Source organism: Ixodes scapularis, unplaced genomic scaffold, assembly GCF_016920785.2.
Source record: "Ixodes scapularis isolate PalLabHiFi unplaced genomic scaffold, ASM1692078v2 PGA_scaffold6__148_contigs__length_123643588, whole genome shotgun sequence".
Lineage (NCBI taxonomy): Eukaryota > Metazoa > Arthropoda > Arachnida > Ixodida > Ixodidae > Ixodes > Ixodes scapularis.
Window position 1 is genome coordinate 16,891,726 of NW_024609881.1, and position 11,888 is coordinate 16,903,613.

Consider the following 11,888-nt stretch of genomic DNA (forward strand, 5'->3'; position numbering starts at 1 on the left):
GTTACCGTAATGCATTCTGCTCTATGTACTTGTCGCTCCCTATGTTGTCAGTTCACGAGATTCTTTACCGAGCACTGATCTCTTCCCACGAATAATTGTACCACTCGGAGTTTGTTGCTTGATGATGTTTTACCTCGCTTATAGAGCACAATAATAGCCCAGCTGCTGTTTACTGCTGGTATTGCAGCTGATAAAACATGCTTGCTTCAGTAAAAGGTCAGTACAACAGTACATCTATGCACAGTTTGCGTTGGCCCACTGCCAGTGACATCATAGGAGTAGCTCAAAGGCCTTGTCTCGTCTAGGTCCACTGTTTGCAGGAGGTTCTGGGATAAAGAAATCGAGGTCAAGAGCTTATCTACCAGAATCTAAGCTGCTGCCTCTAGGATGACACAGCCGCAGAATTGCGGTTGCCCTCATCACAACGACAGCATAGGACTTAAAGGAAAAGGTCTTCGCTAAATCACCCAAGCACCAAAGAGAATGCTGGACACATTGGTACACATGCTCACCTTATATCTATAAAAGATTAGAAGTAAATACTAACCAAAACAAACTTTAAAAAATGGACACTGGCTTTGTTTCAGATTTTTGCTTTATAGCATTTGCTGCTGCAGACGCCAGCTAGCTGCAGCACACTCCTTGGTGCGTGGAAAATTTTTGAAAAGGTTATGTGCCACAGCAGGGAGAGAAGTGTTTGAAGCGAGAAGATGTGTTGCTGTCGTGTCAGCACTCTGGAATTACAGCAACTAACCACTTCTCTCCTAGCCACCTCGAGGTATGAAAACAAACCAACTACATACAATCAATTGAGAGTATATTTATTGTTGCTAGACTAAGTCAAGATACCAGTACACTTGACCTCCTTGCACGCAAGTGGGCTTTGGAAAATGCAGAGCGCATGTAGCATGTCAAAACGCTTCCTTGGCCCATGAAACAATACCTACATATATATACAATAAAACAATTCAACCCAATAAAAACAAATGCGATAAAAATTATATTACGGGTTGAATGAACATCTCACGTGACGAAATGCATGCATGATTTGATTGGCGACACTTGCACTTCGTAGAGTTCTCAAAGCTATGCTTACTTTCGTCTACACATCGTACAAAAATCTGTGCTCCTTAAACAGCGAGGTATTCCTCATCACCCAAAAACGAACACGCGCAAATACGAAAAAAAACTTGCAAACAATACTGTTCCCTTCCGCACCGCTCATTGTGTACTGCATATTGCAAAACGTCCTTATGTACAAGCAGCTTTACAAGGATCACAGGACACCGCGAGAAACACCAAACGCTGGTCGGGGCTCTGCCTCACTCATAGTACCAAAGTATATCACATGTGAAATGTACACTTCACAAAGCACCCAACCAAGCGCGCCAATTTGTCAGTGTACCTCGCGCCCGACTAGCACACACAAAATGGTAGCCGCACACAAAGCTGCACCCATCGAGCACACTAGACATAGAAGAGGTGCGCTACGCTCGTCAGATGGGACGGCTCAATTACATGGGACACTTCAATTCGTTCGAGCTACTGGCGACATAAAGGTGGCACGTCACGTACAGCAATTACGGAGCGACATGACTTGATGCGGGTCATTCGACCAATTAAGTTAGATCGTGCATAGTGCTTAGCAACATTGTGAGACTCGTATGCTGCACGGAAGTTTCAAAGGCACAGAAAAGTTTGAGGGATGTGACATGAAAGTGTGGCTGGTGAGTGAAAACCCCGAAGTCTGAAAGGAAAAAGGCAGGACAGTCTCTCCCACTCAAACAGCTCAGAAATTTGGGATATAGATAGCTGTGACATCCTTCCTTGGGAGCATTGTTCATTTTAAAACTGCTTTCTAAGCAGGGCGTCTCCATGCTTCGTTTCACCACAACTTGGCAAAGAGCAAACTTTACGGCCCCCTCAAGAGCCAATCAGAGCGACGGAGCAAAGCTCTCCGCAGAAGTGCACTCCAACGATGTGTTGTCACGTGCCTCGCTCCGACATGCCTATTGGCTCGCTGGGGCCACCGACTTCGTCCTTTGCCACAAGTTACGGTGAAATGAAGCATAGGAAGTTGCATTCCTTTGGGCAGTTGACACAAGGGCTTGCGATCCAATGGGTCCTGCAAACATTATTTGTATCGGACACACACGGAGAAAACATAAAACATCAACTAGGGTACAGCCCGTAAGAGCCAGTAACACTTGCCAAAGATTGGCATAAGGGCTCGGTGGACAAAAATCCGATTTAGCGGAGAGGAGATCGATCCAAACCGGTCCCTGTGCTTAAGCAAGGGTAGAACTTGGCAGACATTATGGACTCAAACCTGTCCACCAACATAAACAAAGGTAAAATTTAGTGCACAAGGTCGATTCAAACCTGCCCATCAGCTTGGACAAAGGTTGGATTAAGCAGACAAGGAGATCATACCAGACCAGTCCACTGGCTTGGACAAAGGCAGAATTTAGCGGAGGAGCAGATTGATCCAGATCAGTTCATCACAGTTTGGACAAAGGTAGAATTTAGCAGACAAAGAGGTCGGTTCAGACCAGTCCATCAGCTTGCAGAGAGTCCCTGTGGTAGCTGCGGCCTGGACAGGGCATGGTGCCTCCGGCTTGCTTTGCGATCCTTGCTGTGCGTCCGACGGACCAAGCCGTCCAGGGCCGGATTTGAGACGGCCGAGTTGGTGGTCAGCTGCCGGAAGATGGCGTTGGAGACCCAGATGGACGGGGAGAAGAGCTGCAGGGGGAACCTGCAAAGGGCAAGGGGAAGTTTGGGCACCTGCTTTTGCAACTGACCGAGCACTAACGACACTTCAGCAATCATGTGGCTCAAAATCACTGTTGCTAGTCATCTGAAGCTCTATCTAAAGGCCCGTTCACACACTTGCATCTGCTTAGGATCAAGCTCTTGCAAACATGACGAAAGCACAGTCTAGCACATTGGTGCCATCTATGAGGTGACCCTAGAACAGCATTTCACTAAAGCGAAGGTTCTGCGGTATTTGCGAGATTGTCATAACATTGTCAAAGGCTTTTCAATTTCCGAAAAAAAAATAATGATGCCAAAATTGCTGCTGTTGTCACGCCGATTCTCGAAGATATGCATTCACCATTGGTGCAGAGGCTCAGACTTGGCGAATAGTTGGAATTCCAACCTCGCGACGGTCTGCATACCGTTCCGTTCAAAGAGCCAGTCTGATCTCCCGTGTGTCGGCGGTTGCACGCAAACGCCATCGTCGCTGCACCTCAGTTTAATGTCCTTGTGTTTCTTGAGTCCCCACCACAGCCGCTCGATCCCCTCCTTTCCCGCACCCGCGGCACGTCATTGTAAGTGTGCCAAAACACTCTTTCGCTTTTGTAAGAGGGAAAATGGACGTAACGGAGGGAGTGAAAGAGCACGTCACGAGACCGGTCCAGTCCAAACCAAAAGACAGCTGCATGCTCCAGGACAATAAATGCTAACCCATTTAATATAAAGCAACTGAAAGTGTTAGCAACTTCCCAATAGATGATTCCAGTGCATTCTTTCATCATAACAGAGTTTAAGGCACACGGGCATCAGCGGTTGTGAGGACCAGCCTTGAAGTCGCAGGAAACATTCTTTCGCCCCCCCCCCCCCAGAGACGTTCAAGTAGACTGCGATGGAGCAAAACAATATTGCCGGAGCTCCCGAACACTGTACGAAGAGATGTCACAGTTTTTAATTTCAGCCATCGCCAATTACGCCTGCTCTGCAATAGGTGACAAGATGGCAGCGCCCACGAGTCAGTCGCGGAATGGAGTGTCGATTCTCAGAGCGTAGCTCGTTCGGTAGCTGAAGAAACACGAGAAAATGAAATAACGGGTGTTCAGGTGAAAAGGAAAGGGCGGTTTTCTCGCTGCAAAAATAAGCTATTCGCCGCCAAATTCTCGATCTCCGTCCAAATGTAGCACTATACTTTGCTTTGAGCTTAAGTCCAGACGCAGCCGATGTTACGAGAGCGAGCATGTGGCCCTGAGCACTGCTTGCACTGCATGAGCGCGCGTGCCTGGCAGGGGCCCTGAAAGCCCGAAGCTTGCTCTTGTAGCTTCTGCTACGCTCGCACTCTAAGTGAAACGGGGTATAGCGTTCTGGACCAGGTGCCGAAGTTTCTGAAGCTATCGTTAATCTCATTAAAAAGTTGAGAGCGATTTACGAAAAGTTTTGACGAGAACATGGGGCCCCATTCTTGGTAGCAGGCGCTATTCATTTCTGTGCATTTGGGGGCTTTGATGGCTGCCATTTTCTCACCGAAAGCTACTGAAAATTGGTTAGATCTAGGCCTTAATTGAAACAATTTTAACATAAAAAAAATACATTGATAAACATCCACCAGTGTCAAAAATACAAAATCTGCTGAAACGGAAAAGACAAAAGACAGATTTCTGGAAGTTTTTGCTCTCGGCAAGGACGGCGTTTGTCGAAGCCTTCCCTTAGACGTTCATCTGGCGCATACCCTTACCCAGAATCAGCTGCTCTGCTAGTCCCAAATAATTAAATCACTCACCTTGGAGGGCAGTGGCATGAGAGTTAGGTCATCGTAAATTGTCACAGTTATTTTGTTATATTCAAGTTGGAGCTGGATGACAGTATTCAAAAATACACTGGCAGTTGTTATCAGTCGAATCTTGCAAAGAAGCAATAACTTTGCCTCCCTACCCGCGGGAATATTCTGCTTCCGTTTTTGTCATCACAAGGAGCAGATGGGTTGCACGATACAAAGAAAATGAAAAGCCCCGGATGATTATGTTAAAGGGCACTCTGACCTTGACAAATATTTGGACTCAATGTCCATGGTTTGCAAGTTCTCTTGCATGATGATAAGCATGATGCAGGGGGAGAAAAATACTTTCGGTTCTCCAATATTTACCTTGCGTTTGGGTGAGTGTGCGGCAACTCTTGGCCCACTAGAGAGCAATTGCGCAAGAGCTATTCTCTAGAAATGCCCGTGTCATGTTTTTGAGTGGCCGATGCACACCAGCACGAGCAAAATGTCACAAGTGAAGTAATTTCGATCACCTTGAGACAAGCGACGCCACCGCCGCCGCCGAGCCTGGGTGATCGCAGGACAACGGCATTTGCAGACAGTGCAAGCCTACTTCAATGTGCTGTCGACAGATGTCGCAACATGACAAATGTGAGGATGTTGCGCTGGCAGCACCTCAACCGACAGTCTCCACGGCACCCATAAATGCAAGGTGACACGGTACTCTGGCGTCTAAGGACCTGTAGGTTTTTAGTCGTAGAATGCGTCTAAGGACTTGTAGGATAGTCAGCAAAATTGAAGAAAAAAGAATTAAAAGTGGTTAGAAAAATTATGGACGTTTAGAGTTTCCTGTAATGCAAAATTAGAGAGCAGCTCTGGAGGCATCTTCATTTTGCGATATATCATATTAAAGAAAGGGTAGGCAAGAGAGGAGGATTAGGGAACGGTGGAAGGCCATTTGGGGGTGGCGGTTACGCCGAGACTGTAAGCGAGGGAGGAAGGGCTGTATGGTGGGGCCTTGTTTGGGGGACTGCGATTACACCGACGCCGGTATATGCAGGAACAGGTGCCGTCGGGACGGCCACAGAGTATGGGAAATGACAGGCTACGGCTGGTCACGTGTCAATTTTCCCGCTAAATTTAACGGGGAAGGTGAATTTATATGTAGGTTACATGACATGATGTCATATGGCATCATTTTCCCTGCTAAATTTAGTGGGAAAACTGAATTGGTGATGAGGTCACGCGACATCAGTTTTACCGCTAAATCAAGCAGGGAAACTGAATTCATGTCTAGGTCACGGGACGCAAACCCATGCAACGTCAATAGGGAGTTTTAGAATAGCGCACGCTAAAGCTTTGCGTGCGCAAAGAATAGCGCCGTCGCCACTGCGCATGCTCCGAACGCAAACCAGGTTTTGCGTTTTGCGTGCGCAATTTTAGCGCGCGCTATTTCTCGGGAATAGCGTGCGTATGCAAAGAGTCTTTGCGCTTCTCCAAGGAGGATTCGTGATGAGAAGTTGGCTCAATCCAAGACGAGCACAGTTAAAAAAAATGGCGGCTTCCAGGATTATGTTGGCAGCTGCTTTGGCGGCGTCGTGAGTGCGACGTCGGCGGCATCCTCGCGACTGCAATTTTCAATACGGGACAACATTGTACTCGGTTTGGCAGCGATCACCGGCAACTTGATGCTTGCGACGCGCGAACATTTCACGGCGAAGGAACGATGTGCGAAGGTCAGTACACGAGACCTCTCTTGCCGAGGCGACGCAAGCGGACACGACCGGTCAACCGCTTGCGTCGCGTTCTCATGTTTACACAAATTAAAATGCTACTCTGGACCAAAAAATAGTTTTTTTTTCTAAAGTTACATCATTTCGTGTGTGAAATAAAATTTTTTACTGTATCTTGGTGGCGTCGCAAGCGCCAGATGTTTGGGCTGTTGCGTCGCGGCGGAGAAACGCTATTCTAAAACTCTCTCGCGTCGCGTGCGCTAATACAAGCGCTAAATTTAGCGCTTGCGTGTGCTAAAATTGCGTACGTTATTCTAAAACTCCCTAATATCCGCACTAAATTTAGCGGGAGAACCGAATGGTGTTAAAAGGGCCCTGCAACAACTTTGTGACTGGTTTTAATTTCACCGAACCTGAGCGCACTGAATGTAGTAACTTAAAGAAATTTTTCTGTAAAAGTTATGGGCAAATTAGAATTACAAAAACAAGCAAAAAATAACCTCCTTCATGACGTCGTAGGTCCTGGCCTGAGTGGCCGTCAACTAGAGGAGGGGTAATGAGCTCATAGAGCTTTCACGGCTGCCGCACTCCCGTGTCGACGGCTCGAGAGGGCGCCACTAAAGCATGTGTTGGATATGCTATATGAAGCAGGCGGCCAGGGCAGCTCGCATTGCATTTGCTGCACAATTAAAGACTCGTTCGGCATAACACTTCATTGGCCACAAACGACAGCAAACACGGGGTAAAGATCAGTTCAGAGTGGGAGCCACTTCGCGCTGCCATACCGCCAAATGGCCAAATCGCCAGCCAAGCCCGCGCCGAAAGCCTTCGGAACACTTTGAACCGGTCGGATCCTCGAGCCGGTATACGACCGCAGCACCGCCACATACATCCGGGACCTTTCTACGCTCGCCGTCCGTCAGAGCCTCATCCCACTGGCCCTTTCTAGTATGCGCCGTTTTTTCCGCCGCTTGGTGGCGGGTTTGTCGACGGGTCTTTTCTTGTTTCCGTACATTATTAACTGCATTTGTTTCTTTTCTGATCTAAAATACTGAACAAAAACTACTTTCATACATAATGGAAACGGTTCGCAACACTTACATTTTGTATCTCGACTAAAAAAAAAGCTTTTAGCGGCTCTGACCAGTAGTAAGCCCAGGACCAAAGACGTCACATATTGCGCGCTTTCGGTAACGCGGGTCGCCCTCGTAGGTGGTGGAGGTTTTCGCGTCATCCAGTTAAAATATGACGCACTCACATTTAGTTACCCTCTCCATGCCCGCTGGCTTGCCCGAACCCCAAGAGACGTGGAAACCGCAAAAAAAGGTAGACGCTTAAATATGATTGCAGGGCCCCTTTAAGGGGGGATACTGGCTAGAGGTCGAACTTCCGAACTATCGAAGTGATCGGAATGAAATTTGCAGGGGAGATTTAACTTCAGACGTAGGGGTACTGTGCAAACTTTCAGCTCTCTAGAACAAATTTACATACCTGCATAAGATGATGTGCCACTCTTCGTTAAGAAATCTATGATATGCAAATGAAGCTATTAAGCACCATTTTGACTGCTTGAATATAAAGTGGGGCATATAGGACCACGGGCTATCTAGTTTTAATGACTTATATGTAAATATTTCAAGGAGAGTTATTACCTCAAAATATGAGATTTTTGAAAACTTAATTTTTTATCACCGAGGACTTCAACTTAAAATAAAATAAAGTAGACAGCCCAATTCTCCAGTAAATTTCATTTCGAAAACATCTGGATTGTGGTATCAAAATGGTTTTACCTTCGAACAAAAGATTCCTTTGCATGAAATTTGCAGCAAAAAGTGGAACTGAGAAAAATGCATTCAAACATTGAACTCCTTTACTTTGTTACTGCCTCACAATGTGTTGAAAATATTTGATATCAATGTAACTATTTGGCGTATGGTTATCAAATTTGGTGCAAGGGTGTATATTCAAGTTCTAAAACCAAAAACCTTAAAATTGAAAAATGAATTTTTTCAAACAAATTTTAAATTTAGACCCATACAAATTTGAAATTTAGACCCATGTCCCCCCTTAAGGTCATGCAACCTCAATTTTCCCGCTAAATCTAGTGAGTGAGAGGTCCTGTTTGGGAGCCGCAGTTAAACAAACGGTGACGCCGCTACATACAAAAAAAGGCGCCAAAGAGCTGTGCTCTTAAAGGTCACTTGCCTTTTCATTGTAACATAGCAAACGCTGGAAAGGAAGTGAGTGGAAAGGAGGAAACAATTATTCATGGCAAGCAGAAAGCTTTGTGGGAGAGGCTCCTCTTCCTCATAAGTTGCAACAGGTTCTGTGGAGACCAGGATGCCTTAGTGCAGTCAAGTCTCGCTCGGTTGTGCTTAGGCGACTCGGAAGCACTTAAAATGACAGTTTGAGGCGCACCCTTATGGCAAAATGGGGCTCATTTTGGGCAGATGCCTTTTGTAAAGCCTGACAAGCAGCTGTCAGCCTCTGTACCTGCATTGTTCGTTGGAGGCAATGTTTATTTAGAAGCATTCGGGACGAAGGTGAGGTGGGGTGCATAAACTGACACAAAGTAAGGAATGCAAGCATTTGCATCCTCCGGTGCGAAGGATGCCGTTCGTGACGAGCGGTGGTAGGTGGTACTGCAGTCAACATACCGAGAGGGCGTCTCTGCTGACACACCTGTCATTTACATATTTTACAGAGATATTTACAAACTGGCCAGTCCGAGATGGTGTCTAAGGTAGGCAAGCCAAGACTGGGTTGCAGCTAGGCGTGTTCCATCGGAGCCCTTTCTCGTGGTCCGTTGCTCCTGCGTCGTTCGCTGTCCGTGCATTGGTGCACGTTGCTTTACTGTGTAGGTGGTGTGGCCTGCTTGTTCGCTACAAAACCACCGTTCAGAAAAATATTTACCTCTGTACGTAACTCTGCCTGTATTCCGGGAGACTTTTTTTACCAGCTTTGTAGAGGTATCTAAGGGACATCCCATCATGTAAAAGAAAAATTCATCTCAGCATCTGTATTTTGGCCTTAGTATACAAATATCTCGGTATCTGTGCTCTCAAATACTTTTTAGAGCATCTCAGCCCAGCCCCACATTACGTATGGGCAGAAACTGTGTTTGGGAACACATGGTTTCTGTTTTTGGCAAGAAAGAATTAGACGTTTACAAATCTCTGTAAGGCAAAATTAGAGTGCAACTCTTGAGAGAAGGAGAGGGTATGGAGGCGAGGGTATGCCCCTCCTTCTACGTACCCTCTCTTCCTCCCCCAATTCAGTTTCCCCGCTAAATTTAGCAGAGAAAATGATGTCACATGACTTGAGGTCACGTCACCCATGAACAAATTCAGTCTCTCCACTAGATGTAGCGGGAAAATCAACGTGACCTCAACACCAATTCAATTCCCCACTAAATTTAGCGGGGTTACGCCGACGCCGTGAAATCCGGAAACTGGGCCCTAAGAGCCGAGCTGTAAAACACGGTTCTCCATTCCCCCAAAGAGCCAGTACATGCCGGGCATTTTACCAACGTCAGCCAAACTTTCCCTGCCAAAACAATGCATTGCAGGGAAAACAGTTTAACACCGCATTTGTCACTGCCAAAGGGCCGATTCAGTGATGGACTGGGATTCACGTTCAGCCAGCGATGGCCTTGCAGACGAACGTTGACCCAGTACTCGCGTCCATGCTGGCCACCGCTTGGTCATGCGCAACATCCAATGGTCATTTGTCTATTTTGATCAACAGTTTAAGAAGCCCACAGACGCTTTGCCTTGAGTGCTTTTTATAGCACTCAATCGCATGCGCAGCCAAAACACGACAGGGGGCAAGAGGCGCATCCTGGAGGCGGAGCTCCTACTGGGTCCTTAACCTGCTGTCGATTACACGCTGTTTACAAACAAGTCCACATTGATGTGTGTGCAGAAACCGGATCCATGGGAGACAACTTGTCTGCACACGCGTAGCGCCAAAATTAGCGCGTCAAAGAGTCGGCGTAAAGGTGGCGTTACGCAGCAGGGTCGCGGCAGTGCGTTACAAAGCCACCCACCTGGAAGAATCTGTCTTGGGCACTGCCTCATGGGCGCTGATGATGAAGAGCGGGAAGAGGACCGAGAAGTAGCAGCCGCTGGCGAAGAAGGTGGGCGCCCCCTGCGTGAGAGCCGCCAGCGGCAGCCCGAAACCAACGAAGTAGGGCCAGTTCTGCTCGATGAACGAGAGCCGCTTGTGCAGCTCCCAGCCCATGTTGAACCAGGTGTACTCGAAGGCGTACAGCGAGTAGAGCAGGCTCAGGTGCGCCAGGCTCACCAGCGCCCCGAGCGGGCCCAGCGGCAGCATGGCCACCAGCAGCGACTGGAGCAGGAACAGCGTCTGCACCAGCACGCTGAACAGGGTGTCGGCCAGGACGCGGCTCAGGCTGGGCAGGAGCTGTGGCGCCCTCCCGCGGATCTCCAGGTACGCCTGGTCGGCGATGTCCTGGAACCAGAGGCTGTTCACCACCTTGCTGAGGAGGAACAGGGGTAGGACCCAGAGGGCCTCGAAGGTGTAGGACAGCAGGGGATGCAGCCAGCTCCAGATGCGACCCGCTGGGGACCCGTCGCCGCCGAAGAGGAGACGGATGAGCAGGAAGACGGCCGGGAGGAGCGCGCAGTAGAAGACCAAGATGCTGAGGCCAAACACACCGCCGTTCAGCAGACAGCACTGAAAGATGCGCTGGAGGACCCGCGGTTCGTCGGCTGAACGCGGGGTCGCTGGGGCGACCCTGCGACGCGTCGGAGTCGTGCTCGGCGCGCGCTGCTTGGTCACCAAATCGGTGGCCGACGAGTCTTGGCTGCTCCTTCTGCCGAGCTCATAAAGGACTCGAATTCCCGCGACAGAATCGTACATGCCTTTAAGGAAGCCGAGCAGGGCAGACTTGCCGTCCTCCATGACACAGCGGGAAAGTTTCAGTTCGCAGCGGTTGTTGACGTCATCGGTTTCACCTGCCTCTCGGGACCGCAAGCGACAAGCGTCTGTTCTCTGCTGCACGAGCCTCTCGACACATTTACGCAGGCACGCAAACACTTTGCAAGCGTTGCAACTTCGAGTTTGGACGGACGAACCTATGGACGAACTCCGAGCTATCAACACAACCTGCTAACACAAACAATTGCAGCCATACACAATAAAAGCAAAAAATCGGCTCTTCTTACCAGGGCCGTCATGCTAACGTACAGTATGTGCACGTCGGCTGCGTTGATGGCGCTAGTAATTACTTGTATTTTTTTATTTTTACCGCAAAAATAATTTACGCATTGCCGAACACTCATTTTCTGCCCAAAGGTAGCGATAGAGGTCCGAAACAGATGCATAAGTTTCAGCCCGAACCGATATCTTATTCGAAAGTTATAAGTAACGCCAGAAACCGAAAACGGCCGAAAATGGGCCTCCTAAAAATCACAAGAGTCAAATTACAAAGCGCGGGAAAATTTGGACGTTGGCTTTCTTATCGTGGTCATAACCATAGAGTTATTATAATGCACGCGTACATTATAATAACTCTATGGTCATAACCTCTCCAGTCTCCATTTGAGACAAAAAGATGAACTGGCATGACGGGATGGGTAAATAGATAGTTTTGGTAGCCAAAAAAAAAAAAAAAAAAAAAA

The 11,888-nt window shown here is 48.0% G+C and overlaps 1 protein-coding gene across 1 annotated transcript; it reads right to left on the reverse strand.

Annotated features, from left to right (window-relative positions):
* Positions 1-800: 800 nt before the first annotated feature.
* LOC8040384 (etoposide-induced protein 2.4 homolog) lies at positions 801-11,823 on the reverse strand. The gene is made up of 2 exons (XM_029995007.3): positions 10,292-11,823; positions 801-2,755 (listed from the first exon to the last, which is right to left on the reverse strand). The coding sequence occupies exons 1-2, from the start codon at positions 11,167-11,169 to the stop codon at positions 2,560-2,562; spliced, it is 1,074 nt and encodes a 357-aa protein (XP_029850867.1). The 5' UTR covers positions 11,170-11,823; the 3' UTR covers positions 801-2,559.
* Positions 11,824-11,888: the final 65 nt, after the last annotated feature.

Bases quoted from the DNA above. Each gene is read 5' to 3' on its own strand.
- LOC8040384 (XM_029995007.3), bottom strand. From the start codon at position 11,169: ATGGAGGACGGCAAGTCTGCCCTGCTCGGCTTCCTTAAAGGCATGTAC. The intron at 2,756-10,291 runs GTGGGTGGCTTT...TGCCCTTTGCAG, and splicing joins CCCAAGACAGATTCTTCCAG to GTTCCCCCTGCAGCTCTTCT.